This window comes from Apostichopus japonicus, chromosome 15 (genome assembly GCF_037975245.1).
Source record: "Apostichopus japonicus isolate 1M-3 chromosome 15, ASM3797524v1, whole genome shotgun sequence".
In the NCBI taxonomy this organism is placed as follows: domain Eukaryota; kingdom Metazoa; phylum Echinodermata; class Holothuroidea; order Aspidochirotida; family Stichopodidae; genus Apostichopus; species Apostichopus japonicus.
The window spans coordinates 8003928-8020452 of record NC_092575.1 but is presented as its reverse complement, the minus strand read 5'-3'; the positions used below and the strand labels follow the sequence as shown (position 1 = coordinate 8020452).

Genomic DNA, 16525 nt, shown 5'->3' with positions numbered 1-16525 from the left:
TTAAGTGATTTTTCCGTGTGAGGTGATATAAAAACAAACTGCTTAAAATCGTAACATAATAGTTGACATTATCGTTGACATCATCTGAGGCCAAAAATCATTGATGTGTTCAATGATTTCTCATTACAAAAAAGTGTCAAAAATGAAAAACAACTGAGCAGATCAATCATAGAGAGGTGTGGACAGTAACCCTAGAAACTGTTGCAACTGTTCAGGAATTAGCTATAGGTTGTAGGTAAGAACAGGAAACATGAATGCAGGCACATTATGCATAAAGTCTACTTAGTATATATCTCAATATTTAGAGTAAATTATGGAAAAATCATTAACATCCTTCATGATATCAAATCGGAAATGGAGTGTCCAAGAAGACTGCTCACCAAACCGAGAGAGTTGAGACAAATTCCTGTCCACTACCTTTTGTTAGGTGAATATGATTTCTAGTGCAAGATAAAAGGATACCAAGGCTAGTTTCTTGATTTTTAGGTGATATCAGCAGCTATATATGTTCCGTGCATTCCCAGTGGAATATAAGATTCAAGATTTAGTCCATCCTTATTAAACCCCTAAAAAAGGACTTTTTGTATCAAGGTTATTGTAATACTGGCTAACTTCAAAATAATTAGCTTTCAAATGTTCTTCTTATATTTGACTAAGATTAGTTTCCTCAGGGCAGTTTGCTTTCCTTTGACCTGTTGTGTATTTTACATGTTCTTCTACTGTACTCGTCTCATACTTATACGTACATACTGTCTGCTCAGGCCTTCGAATATTCTTCTTGCATTATGATTGTACGTATCTGTCACCATTAACACCTTAGTCATGTCCATCAGGTACCAGACAGCATAGAAATATTCCACCAAGATCTGTAAGGTCAGTTGCCGTCATTACTTGCCTAATTACGTGATCATTTTCTCCCATAAATTTTGTGAAATTGACAATGTATGAGTCATTAAGATACTTTTGTCTTAAATACCCCCCCCCCCCTTGCCTTTATCTGTGATGTGCAATCAGCCACACTAGTACTTAATAAAAATACCCAGGTGATTTAAAAAATTCCCACCTGGAATCATCTGTGAAGGCATAAAATGAATGTCTTTTATGCTTGTCACAAAATATAGGTGTATGTTAAACAGCCATGGTTTATTTAGTATCTACTTGGGTTGAAAATATTGCAGACCATGTAGTACAGTAGAATTATCAGCTCCTTTTGTACGAAACCAAAAGAAGTTTGAAAAAGTGTTCTTAACTTTGTAGTCTATATTCTCTTTCGTGGTGTAAAGGTTGGTTTTATGTTAACAGGCTACTAGTGGCACATACAGCTTAGCTGTTGAACACTGGCATACATGCTTTGTAGCAAATGTGAAAATGGTCAATGGAAGCTAAAGATATAATACTGTAATGCACCCACCAAAGATATAACTGCCTGGTTTAGCTGACGAGCATATATACATAATATATCTGCTGGCTTGACATTAATATATTGCACTTTTCTATTTATTTGTGTTGTGTACATACATCTCCCTCCGGTTTACATGCTAGGAATAGTTAGTTTTCCACATAACCTAGCATCCTCTATAGGAGATTAAGAATTCCAGTTATTTATGATGGCTTCTAATTACCACCAAGTATGAAAATCATCCCAAGAGGTCGTACACTCTGAGTAATGACCCAGCTTCACACACAACAAGCTGAGCTCAGCATTCTAGCCTCCTCTTTATGTAGTTCTCGGCTCTGAGGCTTAACTTGTAGCCATGGGCTACGTAGTTTAATCATGATTGAAATGGCCCCCCATAATTATTATTCTAAATTTTTGGCCCCTTAAATGATAGGATATGCCTCGATAAAAAACTGTTTTTTTCACAGAAAAGGGATGCTGTTACTCTGCAGTAGCTACAATGGGTATCACTTTTACCGTTTTTGGAACAGGTCATTATGATTATGATAGATTGATGAGAAATGATAGACCAGTGACTATTCAGATCTGCTAAATAAACAGGTACTGAATATAGTGCAGGTCGGGGATTCATATTGTATGTATGATATCATTCAGGTAAAATGAATAGCCAAATAATGGTTCTTTTTGTACATAATAACAATAACAAGGCCATGAAAAATAAATTTGAAAAGACCCCTGTACTGTAAGTATTATTAAAGGCTCTATTCTCATTCCTCATTCACTCACCTTCCAAGTGGTTATCCTGACATATACTCATATGACATACATCTGTGATGCAGACTGGTAGCCAGGATTTTGAATTGGGGGGGGGGGGGGGAGGAGGGAGAAGGGTGGTGGCGGAGGGACAACACAAATGTTGGCTGATTTCTATCTTGGGAAGGGGTCTGCGATGCTTTTGCTGCTACATCTTTTATGTGAAGAATTAATTAATGCTATTGTACATTCTGTGTATACTGCAACTGTCCAGATGTACTAACATGTTCAAACTTAAAATACTCATGCCAAAAGGTTCAATTCTTCAATGTTAACACAGAAACCACAGCCTACACAGACATCAGTTAGATGTTACAGAACACGTTTTTAGCATGATTGCACATTTATGTGCAGAAATAATTGGCAATGAACCTCAAACAACTTTCAGACTCTGTTTTTACTTACATCGACAAAGAACCTAGAAATGTTAAAGCTACAGTAAGCTACTGACAGTGCCATTGTTATAGCCTTCTAGGCCAGTTGCATTCAACAATGCAACCCAAAATATACTTTAGTTGAACATAAAAAAATCCTTTTAGAGACTAATGCTTGAAGTGAGATTGAACAAATAAGGCATGTATGAGGAACAAGGCATGTGTGTCAAAAAAATAATGAGCTCTTGTCATCCAGTTAAGTAAAGGATTAATTTTCTGTGGATTGGCAGAAATTCTTCCCTTTCAGGAAACTCATAGCTGCCAGGTTTGGTAAGCAAACCTTTAGTTTGGCTATCTTAAAGTGAAGCTCTCTCTCTATAAATATATATATATATATAGCTTTGAAACCAAAAATTGTTGTAACCATGAAGTGCAAGTTAGTCTTTGAACTCAAGATCAAGGAACTGAACTGAACTGAACTGAAGCTTTCTTCAAAAAGTTAATATTTTCCTAGAATCGACTGTGGGATAAAGACCTGGCCTGCTACCGTAGAACCGTGACTCTTGGATGGTTAAAATTTACTAAAGAGTTTTGCTGTAATTGCATAGAAAAAGCTTGGATGATTGCCAAATTTTCTTTCCTGTACAGCTGAGCCTGATTGAAATTTGTTCCCCTTTTGCACGCACACTTTGAGTTTGTGGCTGCAGCATCATTGGTCACAAATTGAGCGCTTCAGGCCTGGGGTACTCATTAGATAGGAGAAGAGAGGCAGGCTTGTGCGGGAATATCTGAAAGGACTTGAAGAAGAAAAATGAGTCTAGAGGGCAGGTTTAAATTGAGGAAAAGTGCCCAGAACTTTCAGCTGTTGCGGCCAGTTGAGCCTGTATTTATTGCTGTGGTAACAATGTTAGTGGGGGTGGAACAGGGTGTCAACAGAAGATTGGGCTACTAATATTGATTAGTTGAAAGAGATGATGCTCTAGTAGAGCTACAAACACCAGCGGGGGAGGTGGGGGGGGGGAGATTCTCCTGCCTGAGTGCACAAAAGAATGGGGTCCCTTGGGTTAGTTTTCGTATAGTGTAACAATGAGTTAACGTGAATGACATGACAACATCTGCAACAGCTCAAAGTTAAAACAATAGTGTCCCCAACCATACAGCAGCCTCAGATCAGATGGCTAACAAGCAGGAAGTGAGGCTAAATGAGGAATTGGCAACGAAATGAAAGATGAAAGGAACATTCCGATAGCTAAAGTTGATAACTTGATCAAATTTTGCTGATATTCTGCAGCTACATATCCAAAGCACATGATCGTAGCATTTTGTGTGACGAAGATATGGCCTTTTTTAAACATCGTCGGTTTTATTGTGAATGTATCTGGCATAACAGAGTAATGATGTCATCACAGAAAATTCAGCTGAAATTGTTTTTGGTGATTTCTTTGTAATTTCTAACTCACTTATTCAAGGAGGAAAATAGTTCTTCTACAAGACTGGTTGTACTTTGATAACATTCTAGATACAGAGAACCTTGGCAGCTAGTCTAACATTCCCAATGTATCAGGTTTCAGGGATAAATCAACCAATGAACTTTTGGGTAATTGGACTGATCAGTCAATTTTGACCACAGACCTGTAGGAATTTAAAACTAGAGGCCCTAGAAATTGATCAATCAAGCAACCACAGAGCAGCCATATTGATTTCTGATCGATTAATTTACATGGACTTATTATCAATAATTTTATATTGGCTATATAAGTTGTACAATCAATTAGTAATAGACCTTCATCGAATGGTCATCAATTGATGCGGTTATCTTTATTAGTAGATCAGTCAATGCCACAAGTTATTGATTTATGATCAATCTCTTAAAGATTACATCAATTGATATAAGAACATGATAAGTCACATCTTCACCTAATGTTGATAAAAAAGTTAAAGGTCAAATGATATCATACAATGCAGTCATTTTTTAAATGTCATTTAAATGACATAACTATTCTCTCATAAATGTTATACATTCTATGCATAGCATTCTTAGTGTAGCTACTGCATTTTCATTTAGCCTATTTAATTTACAAGATTTGTTTTTAGGCTCATGGTGTATATAGCACTTAAGTGACTAAACATTGTATTTTGAGGTGAATGGTATTTCAGTGTTATTAACAGGCTACTGCATGCTGTCCTAAAGAGTGATAATCTTTGTAAAAGAAAGTGCTTCATTTCTGACCATCTCAAAACTTTAGTTACTACATTCTCCTTTGTGGTCCTTTAATGTACCATGAGATTAAGACCAGTTCTGTATCCTTTACCTTCTTATTCAGTTATGAACCAATGATTTGAAATGATAGTCGTTTATAAGGTACAGCTATTGTCTCAAACATTGGTCAAGAAGTCTAAAGGGACGCTATAGGAAGGTGTTCAGGAGTGGGATGGAGGGGGAGAGAGAGGGAGTGAAGGAATCATCCAGGCTAACGGCATTTCTAAAATATCTTATGTGGATATCTCAGTTTAACAACATTGAAATTGAGCATAGACTTTAATAGATAGATATCTGCAGTTTAAACTAGCATGTGGCCTTGAATGGTGCTGGGCGCTATAGTGTCCCAAGGTTTGTGATAAACGTGGACAGTGTTCTCATGCATGTTCTCTCCCTATTGATGTAAGTGCAGGGAGAATTTAATACGGGGTCCTTGAGAACGACAGGTTTGAGTTTGGGAAAGGCCCTTGAAAAGTGCTCAGGTGGGGCACTCTTATGATCTTTGTAAAAATATCAACACTGTATATACTACCCTTGAAAATTAGACAAAGAAATAATGGTGTTGTCCTTGTGTTATTATCAAAAAGTCAATTCCCTTGCGGAGCTTGATATATATTCATTATATTGACCACTTTGTTAGCTGGTTCATGCTCGTCGTCATGGTAACATGGACAGCAAGGTTATAAGATTTCTTTGGATTCCTGTGAACTTTCATTTTACCTAAAGTTATAAACAGGGAGGGAGCCTCTAGTTGTCCAAGTAGCAGCTCTTTGGTACAACTATAAAACCACATGTTATTTTCTTAGGTTTGGCTTAAACAAGATGAAAAAGAAAAGATAAAAAATTGAAAGCAAATAGACTATAAAGCATTTTATATCAAATTTTTGCCACTTAATTACAGCAATTTGTTGGACAGTTTCAGGCCAAAGGCTGTTAGTTTAATGGGATTGTAGTATATAGCAAAAACCCTTTCAATTCAATGGAATGCTTCTTCAAACCAAGCTAGTAGAAAGTAAAGTAGAAATTGAAATTTGAGGAGATGTATTAGTCTAACAGGCACAGTGTATAGTATGCCTGTAGATATGAATGTTTCAATAGAGATTAATTACTGTTCTTATAAGGTCTTTCCGGTTTCTTGATTGAAGAAAGAGTAGACTTGAAATACTCAATCAAAGTCACATTAGTTCAGGTGGTTTACGTTTATTGACAACTTGATCGATCAAGGCATGTAACGGGAACAAGACAAGTTGTCATAACTTTACCTGTAGCCAAACTTGCCAGAAGATGAAACATTATTTATCAAACATCATAGAGCTTTATAGCTAGTTCTTATACTGGATTTTTTTGGCCATAAATGAATTTTGTATTTAATGAACAAAAATATGCTTGTTGAGTGGTTGAATGAAGCCTGGGTTGGTTGGTACGTGGACAGGTTCGTGGTCGTAATATTAGTAACTTTATGGGGCGGGGGGGGGGGGGAGAAAATGATTTCATTATGAAGCATCAGGCAGGGGATCATACTTTTGTTGCAAGTGTCGTGGAATGTTTCTAAGGTATTTGCATATTTGTACAAAGAATACCTACTTATCTGTGCAATAATTTTTAAAGCAACCTGCTATTTAATACCTTCAAATGGGTTCCATAAGCCCTGAAGTGACTAAAATGATTTAGAAAAAAATTACTACAGCTGTCTCAACTCAAAGAATTTTATTTTTCTGCAACTTTGTTCATTATGATGATGTTCAAATATATGCAAACTATTATACGAAGAACTCACACTTGAAAATGTTAATTACAAAAGTTTGTAGTCAGTTCATAAGTGAATAGTTTGATAGAGGTATTAGAGTTCTCCCTGATATCATTGAGTTTACATGTTTAGCAAGTATTGTTAGTACTTAGTCAAGTACCAAATTTCTTATTTCTCATTGATTTTGTTTGGACTATTACAGTAATGGGACTTGAGTTTCAGGCGCCTGGTTGTTCCCTTCAATAATAGTTGGATATAATATGGTACCAGTAGATTATGATAGCAAAACTGCACAGTGCAGCCTAATACACATATACAGTATAGTGTATATTAGACTGTATATATACAATGGTGGAGGTTGTCATAGTTATAAAACAGAGAAGTCTAGCAGGAATGGCTGGTTTCAGATTCAATTTAGCTGAATTATACAACCAAGTAATGGTTACGTTGCACTACTCTAAGTGGGTTGAGGTTCATATCCACAATGATGAGTGATATTTAGAAAAGTGGAAGGAAAAGAGCGGAGGTCTTTGTTTGTTTCATTACGGTTTTTTATCAATATCATGAGAGGAAATACTTGCTGCAAGATTTATTTCCATATGTCACTTGCATTCCTGCTGCCCAAATCTGGCAATAATCTTAATAAACATCAATTTCCGATATTTCTAATTTTGTATCTTTTCAGGTCGATCCTAAGAAAGCGATTCCAAAGAAAGCACAAGTGAAGGTAAGTCCTGCATTTTGGATGTGGTTTTGTTTTTTCGCTCCCCGTTTTTTTTTTTTTTCTTGGCTTCTTTCCTCTTCTTTCCGTTGTTTTGTTTTTAAGACCCATTTTGTTGAAAGGTTTATATTTATCGCTAAGCCTTGGGAAATCAGAAGGAACTGTGCTTTGTGAAATCCATCGGTTGGATAATCTTGCTGCTAAAGAAAAGGATTTGGAAAATGGAGTAACGGATCTGGTCGAATTCAATTCCATGTGGCTGTCAGTTTCTTGTCTATCCCTGATTATTTTAATATTTTGCTGAGTTCTGTACAGATTTGCTGTGGAGGTCCTCGGAGGGGAACATAAAAAAACTTGCATTTGAGGTGCATACTTTGTCATCATAAAAGTGATGCTGATTGCTTGGATGTTTGTGTAAAAAAAAGGTCTAAAATGGCATTCCAAGGATATACATGCTTGCTTCTTGAAAGTCGCTGGATTTTATATTACTGAGCTTAGACTTGAATTTATGTTGTCTGTACACCAGTGGGATGTTTGGAAACCCTTCCAGATATGTACAGTGCAAGAACAGGTTGTCTGTTAAAGTTTTAGCTTGGTAGGCTGCTGTCGGTGTGTCCTACTTTTCTTAAATCTGCATCATGCATTTGAAAAGTGTGTAAAGAACTTGGTTAACTTGGAAAACTACTCAACAATTTGACCTTAAATGACTTAAACATGGTAGCAATTGATTAAGAAATTTTAGTCTCCTCACAGTTTCAATAAACATTAATTTAAAGATTGTGTAACAATCATTCTAAATTGATGAGCATCCGCTACCAGTCCTCACTGTCAAGAAAACACATTTGCTAGTTCACAGATGTAACCTTGTTAACCAATAACTAAATACATGAACCGACTATTTATTAAGTTTGATTTACCAAATCCGTCTCATGTCAAATGGCGTGTTTGGTTAATTGGTCATGGTGCAGCTTCCTTATCTTTGCAGTCGTTAACATTAATTATGTTTGAAAATGGGTAGAGGGGCTTTTGCATCATAACATTGCAGTACCTCTTCTTAGTTGCCATGGTGATGACAAGATCACAAAACTGCCCCAATTGAGTTGTAAAAATTTCATTTCCTGTTTTGATATGATGTTTGACAAAGGCAGTGTTGGAACTATGTACTTACATGTTTGCACTTTTCTTATATCACCTTCAATTAATTTTCGCAAAGGCCAGTGTTGGCTTGTAACAGTGTGTACTGAAATCCATTTCAAGTATGTACAGTAGTGTGTCTGAAACACTGATCGTTATCCTGGTATGAGAAATCATAAAATCTGAAATCCCAGTATGCCAAGCAGTAGGAGGAGGGGGAGGTCCAATGTATTTTGAAGAGTTCGGAGGTATTTCATACCAATCAAATAATAACCCAACAAATACAAAACTATGGAAATCCTATGTAGACTATTGATCTTAGTGCAAATAACTTGTAATTGTATTTAACTGTAATGTAGCACTAGACTGGCAAGAATTCAACTAACGAGAATATTGGTAACAACCAAGCAGTTTGTATCACTTATTGATACATAAATGATACTGGCAAGCATCATGACCAAAATGTTTTCAATCTATATGCCAGCAGATTCTAATATAGAATGAACAATGCTTGTGTTTTGTATTTTACTAGCTGACAGCAGTGTGTACCCCTTAGAGTTGTTGGGGGAGCAACAAACAGAATGCTGTCAAAAGTTAAAAACTAGTGAAAAAAATCTTAAAAGTCACAAGTTGTTATTAAGATGAAATTACAATAAATGAAACTGGCCATTTAGTGGACAGGTCTGACCTCGACAGTTTAAACCGCCAAACACGAGTGACAGTTGAAGAGAGTAGTACACTGGGCCAGTCGATTCATCATATAATACCTGTAAATCATACAATTCCAATGGAAACACCTTAAGCTGCCTCCTTTACAATCAGTCATTTCTTATTGATGGTTTTTTTTTCTGTTTTTTTCTTGTGTTTCTTGAAAATGTCCCTTTGGAAATTCATCCTGATTACTTAGGCAATAAATTCAGGAAAATGCAGGACGTGGAGGCTTGGAAAGTAAAACAAATGTAGCCACGGGCTGTTTGGATTGCCTGATGCTTGGCCCCAAAGATGAGCAGATGAATCGCAAAGCTAAGCCAATATGGCGGAACTCGCCGGGAGCAAAGATTGCCCTATATCTTATGCGGGAGGGGAAAAAACATTAAAAATGCTGGCGATATGTTATTACCAACCCCTCCAGGTAATTTTTTGGGGAAAAAAAAAACAAGGAAAAAGATGATTAAAGAAAAGAATTGGGCAACTTTGAAATGTGAATAGGTGAAGAGATCAACCGCTGTTGCGTGATCCATCCACAACTTGGGCGTTGTCAGACTATAGTGAAGTGGCATATATGTAAGTAAAGTATAAGGTCATACAGACTGCAGGTCAGCTTAAATGATTCTAAAATATGACCGAAACATATATCTGTGAGTAAAACAATGCATTTTAAATAAGTTTTTCACTGTATGGTATCGAGTTAATGTTTGTTATCTGCAGAAAAATGTTGAAGAATGGCAAATATTTTGTCCCTTGTTTCGCGTACTGACGAATGTTAGAAAGTTATCTATCACGATCCAAATCAATTCACTGCTTTGCAACTGAATGTTTGATCACAAATAATACCTTTTAAGCAGTATCCTAATTTTATGTTACAAGACAACAAATTATATTTTATAGCCGTTTCAAATTTAAAGGATGTAGAACAATTTTTAAGGGCATATAAATGTTTTAAAAACATTCGTCACTACGTAAAACAAAATAAAATAATATGCATATTCGTCAGTGCGTGAAACAAGGGACGATTTGTAGGTTGCAGATGGAGAAGCTACTGAAAATACGAACACATTAGCAATTGATAGAGGGCTGAACATCATGTAAGCGAAATCTACAGATGTAATGAAATTTTGCACTCCGTTCTTAGTGGTGCTTGAAAATATTTAACATGTACAGTAACAAACAAAACAATATGATGTAATGTTCGAGGAATTCATGCAAATTATGAAGATTGCTCTCAGAAATCTAACAGACTAGTTGATGCAATTCATCGTCATGTCACTCGGTGTCAAACATTTTTTCAGATGTGGAAAATGGTGTAAATAAAATATAAAAGATGTAAATTTCGTTTTTTTAAAATTAACAAACAAAAATCCCATTTAAGTTTCAGGCTGGTGGTTCAAAGCCAAACGTTTGGTTGCTTCATAACAAGTGGTATGAGATTTATGTATAGCAGTTACGTTTGTATTCTTTGGCTTTTACTGCATTTAATAAAAAATAAATAAATGCAGAAGCCTCAAAATTGCTACACAAAATGTAGTTGATAAGTTGTTAATAACATCTACTATTTAATAATTAATTTAAACGCCAGCTGTGTTGTACCCCTGGCAGCCTGCCAAAAATACAAGAAGGCTGTCTTGTTTGTTGAAAATCATCTACCTTTTTTGTCCTTTTGCACAGATAATTTTTGTTTGAAATGTTGTAAATTTACTAAATTGCAAGGATGCTTAAGGAAGGTAGGAAAGGGCTATAGTACTGCTAATGATGTAAACAACAACATTAGCTGTGGTTTTATAATATAGATTGTTGGCCATAAAGATTTTCATACCAATGAAATTTATTCAAATAACTTTTTGTTGTTATTAAACTAAAATCTACTGGACAAATGCCTTTTCACACTTTCAATTGGGAGTAGTATAATGGAGTGCGTATTTAAATTTCTATTCTGATGAATCGGTGGAGATATACTTGACACTTACAGTGTAATGTTAAGAGCTGAAAGCAACGGAACCTGTTTACGAACTCCCGCTAATATTTAACACCTCACTCTAGCCAGCTTTGAAAAGTAATGGCTCCCTCGGGTCAAACACTGGTGAAAGTGAGTCAACATGTTGGTTTAACAAACTGTCATCCTGATACATTGATTAACGAGATGGATCATTAATCCCGAATTGGATTGGATTGGGTGCAAGCAGGGGATGGTCAGAGTATAGAAGGAAAAAACCCCCAAAAGATAATTGACAAAAGAAACTACCTTCACTTGTCACAAATAGATAACAGTTTTAGCAACGGTATCGGTGATGTTCGTTAACAACACCAAAGTAAGTTTGCGATAAATCTAGGAGGTGAAACTTATTAGAGTATTTTGGATTGAGTTTGAAAAAGCAATTGCAAATCAATAGCTTTAAATGTTAATGTTTATTCATGTTGAAGTATCAAGAATATTTATTCGCAAGTATTATGAAATTGAAGCACATTGGCTTGCATCTAAACCAGTGATGATGTAAGTGAAAGCGTCTTGTGTTAGAAATGTCTTTCAAGGATTGAATGGAATTCTTTTCCTTCTTGTCTTTCTTCATTTCTTTGCAAAATTAGAAATCTTTGAAGGCTATGGTTGAAAGCTAAGATGAAATTCCCTTAGTTTGATTCATTATTTTCAACAGTTCTGGATAGGTTCGATATAAACTCTACAAAAATCAGTGATGAAACAAATACTTTTAGATGATTCCACACAGGCTTTTTCATGTATATTTGATCTCATTTCCAACACCAATTAATTAACTGTTTATTTAGTTTTATTACTTTTCACTAGGTGTGCATTACTATTTCTACGTAGCGTATATTGTTATTGATTGGAAGATGAGCCACAGCCACATTGATATATATATCTGAAAAGTCATTTCGAGATGCATTTTTCGAGAAAAACTGAAGCAGTTTATCTGTGTGTTTTCGTCATATCTGGGGATTACATTTGTTTACATACCTTTCTCTCCCTAATCCTGTACCACGAGAACCTTTGCTTTAATCTTCGTTTTGTTCACCTATCGCTGCTGTCTACTTAAGCCGTTAATGGCCTCCTCAGTCCTTTTGTTGTCCCCGGGGACCAGTGGATTAGCAAACCAGGCCAGGTGAAAGAAAAAGGCCACTTTTGGAATAGTTAAAACAAGTCTAGGTCAATTGATGTTTGTGTGGATAGGTAAGATCTATGGGTAGTAGACCTGTATGTCCTACCGATTGAAACCAATTTGGCTCTCTTTGCTTTCAAGTAACCATGAAGTAACCAAGACCCCATTAGCTAGCTGTATATTCTAGACCATGTGAATTTGGCAGAGTTCTTGCTTACCTCAGAGAGTATCAGTATTTACTTAGTTTTTAATTTCCATTATCTCTGAATGATATTCCTTTGAAAATGTGATTTATGCACACTCTACTAAAAAGATTATGAGAGATACATAGGTCTGGCTCTTTGTGTTTGCTTATTGTGATAGGCTAGGCTGAACATGCTTCAAAGGGTTAATGACTTGCAGAGATAAGTTATGCAATGTACTGACCAAAGACCAATCATAATTTGCAACTTATCAACCATATATATACAGTAAAATGATTGAATTCTGGAGCTAATATTATTTTAGCCTGACCGTAGGAGAGCTTTTAATCATGAGTGATCGGTTTCCATAAGCAGTACTGAGTTCTTCCCCTGCAGAGAGCCAAGGTTAATTCTTTGTCCTAGGAGGCTGTTTCTGTTGCTGCTACATTAAGCATGTAGACCATTGAACTACAGGTGTCCAGTTTATAATAGTCTAAGTGGCTTTGTCCAATTTACTATATTGGTTGTTCAATCAGTTATCTGTTAGTGTTCTTGAAAACTGCTTAGACTCTCATAGGTTAAGGCTTCTCCTGTGTGTAGGCTATTGATTCTGGTTTTGTGAGATTCAGGTATATAAGCACAAATGACAGATGGTAATATTTACATTTCATAGTTTTATGATTTTGCACTTTTGAGCTAACCGTGGAAAATGAGTTTGATTGTTTTTACTGCATTGTTTTTGTCAATAGTTTGTTGGTTTGTTTGTGTGTGTGCTGCAGGTGACAACAAAGTCTAGCAGCTTGACGAGTTTCCATTGCAGAATGTTGTAACAGGCTGGATTCAGTCAACAACAATTTAGACCTGATGAGTATTTCAAGAGAAAGGTTTTCTCCTGAGATAAATGTAAAAAGAAGGCATGTTGCCAATTTTAATATAGACTGCAATTAATAAGATTAACATTACATTAAATGAATAGTCCAGGTCAAAAGTTCTTTTTGATATGGAGCAAACTGGTGTGACGTCATTGTGACACACTAATAAATAATGTTTTGTTTTCCTTTTTAAATTTACGTCAAATTTTATGCTCCACAATTGGATGCATCCATAATGTGAATGTACCATAGGTATTGGTATTTTATAATCTTCACATCCCCTTTAGACAAACTAGTAAGCCTATCCAATCCAAGGTCAAATCAATAGACTGAAAAATAAAGAAAAAAACAAAACATTTTTTTTTCGGTGTGTAACTATGACATCACACCTGTTTGCTTCAAGTTCACTTGTGGTAGAATATTAGATAACTTCAACGGTCAAAATCTCAAAAACGGTACATAGGAATTGAATACAAATTTCACTAGAATGCTTAGATTGTTCCTCTGTAACATATCAAAAAGAAAGTTTGACCTGGACTATTCTTTTAAGTTGCGAGTAATTAGAAAATTCCATTAACTAACCAAACTGTTGTCACCCAGACTTTTTTGCCTTAAAGGTTGGTACTAATCACTTTTGCAAAGTGAATTGGAAACTTTGAGATTTGCAAATGGTCCAAATGTTTGAATTTAGTCGAACTTGATATTTGATATGAAACCTGACCAAGGAGTCATTGAACTACACAAATGAGATTTCAGTATCAAATACAATGCAGTATATAAAATCCACTCTTTTTTTGGGCAGTCTGTTTAAGCATCCAATGGCAGCATCATTCCATCATCCAGTAAGTACATGAAGATTGCCAGCTGTTGACAAACTGTTTTCACAATCATTGAAACATGGGGAGGCCCAAGGTTGAAAAAGTACCACATAAATATGTAGGCTGCTTGATATAATGACGTTTGTTTTATAGTTTATTTATTAAGCTGAGCTGAATTTGTTGAGAAAAAAAAATGACAAATTCAATAGAAAAGAAGAAAGCACTAGGTAGTGAATATTCATTTATACGTTATGATATCTTGGATTTTGGACAAACTGGACACTCTTCATCCTAATATTTTTGTATTTTTCTACTGACCAATCAAGTTACATACAAATTATTTGGATACTTATGGTTGGTAGTTAATGGACAGAAACTCGTTAAGTAACTGTCTTGTTGCTCCATTACATTACGGAATTGGTAACTTTGCTTCCTTCTTGTACGTGGTGATAAAAAAAAAATATAAAAAAAACCCTGTTCTTTGTAAATGTTCATTTAGGGTATAGATTCATAATTGCACAACTAACAGGTTTAATACCTTCCAATGCAACGTGGTGCGCGATAGAATCTGTTTGCCGTAACCTTGATTTTTCTCACAGACAGAACACAAGATATGTGCGAATTTGGCAGACTGAAGCTAGTTGCATTTCAATCACCCAAGGATTTCACACATAATACACACCAGCAGCTTGGCTCCCACCCTCAACATAAACATCCTACAACCTTCCATTTGTTTTCTACAGACCACAGATTGACGAACAAGGTCGCAGCAGCTTTAGTTGTTCACTCTCTAGCTAGCCGATGATGAATTGTGTACAGATTTGAGGCAAACTTTTCCACTAGAGAAGATATAACTTGAACTTTGACCTTCAATGCAAATATATGTGCTGTGTCTATGGCTTTGATTGACAGGGCCACTCATCCCATTCATGCCTATGTATTGAGATGAATAAGCAAATTCTCATAACACATTCCAGATGGTTTAGGTTTAATTGAACACTGGGATCTGTATAGACTGGATATTATTAAGCCTCACCCTTCCATTTTAGGATCCTAAGGACACATATATATCTGACAATGCTAGATCTGAAACTAGCATATTATAATACAGTTTGCTAAAACCAGGAATCGTTTTTGTTGAGTTCAAATTGTATTCCCCAGAGTAAGAACCTTTCAATTGTATTGCCAACAGATTATCTGGTGGAGGATAAAGGCAACCTGCTAAGGCAGCTTAAAGCTGTTTTTTATGCGTTGAATTTGCTACAGTCTGATGGTAGTCATACTCGAAGATTAAAGGAACAAGAATTTGTACCTGAAAGAACTGTACAGTTGTTAACCTAGAGTCTATAAAATTCATATAAGAACTTTGAAATTAGCCTTTAAAGTCACAAAGAATGCATTTATGGAAAAAATGAAACATTTACATTGAATTTGGGGGACACACAATATTTACGGTATTAGACTTAACCATATTTTGCTTCTTCAAGTTTTTATATGAAATATAACACTAAGAAATCTCATGCAAAAGTGTTTGATTCCAAAAAAAAAACAAAAAAAAAAATTACACTGCTTTAAAATTACAAGAAAACATTCCAGGTGCGTCCTTACTGAGACCACCGTCAAATTTGAACTCTTTCTTTATTTTGCTTTGATATGGAAAACTGTTACACCTACCTTGGTAACAAAATAGTTTGAAAAGCAATCTGAGGGTAGAAACACGAGTGAAAGTTTGTTTTCTTGAAAAGTAAATTAAAAACAGCAACCCTTAGTATGTTGCAGCTCCCCCCAAAGTATGTAATTCTATAAGAATTCTCTCCTCAGAGAGTTTCCCTTCTGACATTCAGAGGTTAAAAGGGTAATGGATTAGACCCTTTGCAAGCCTAAAGAAAACAACCATTTAGTGCAGTTGCTGGGAGATGCATGAAGTACGTATAGTAGTATAGGAGGTTTGTTGTGTGTAAGGTTTGTAATGTAGTAATGTTACCGTATCAAGGGTGTTAGGACAGAGAGGAGGTTCAGGGTACAGACCAGCAAAAAGAGATTAAGGGTACAGCCAGTAGGACCAGCAAAATGAGAATAAGCAGGCTTCATCTATGATTTTTGTTCCCCATGAATTGTGTGGGTTTGTGCTATATACCAATGTGGTAATGGTAGGGACCAACTCAATGTGAGAAGTGGATGCTTCAAGTCAAGGCCATGGTCGTCACATGTCTTGGTTCCTATTTTGGGTCCAGGGGAGTGATTGCTGAAGAATGAGTGGATTTACTTGTGTAATAAGTTCTACTTTATGTAGAAGGAGAGGAATATTTCATCGACCTTATTATTATCGAGAGATAGCTAGGAAAGGTCTCTCTTGTCACCTCAGGCTCTGTGTA

At 35.8% G+C, this 16525-nt stretch overlaps 1 protein-coding gene across 4 annotated transcripts in view; it reads left to right on the top strand.

Moving 5' to 3' along the window:
• LOC139980704 (RNA-binding protein Musashi homolog 2-like) overlaps positions 1-16525 on the top strand; it is a 180012-nt gene that overhangs the window by 30779 nt on the left and 132708 nt on the right. For all 4 annotated transcript variants that reach the window (XM_071992556.1, XM_071992555.1, XM_071992558.1 and 1 more), the window contains exon 5: positions 7279-7320. In XM_071992556.1, the coding sequence (XP_071848657.1) occupies positions 7279-7320 (42 nt within the window). The remainder of the gene's footprint in view (positions 1-7278; positions 7321-16525) is intronic.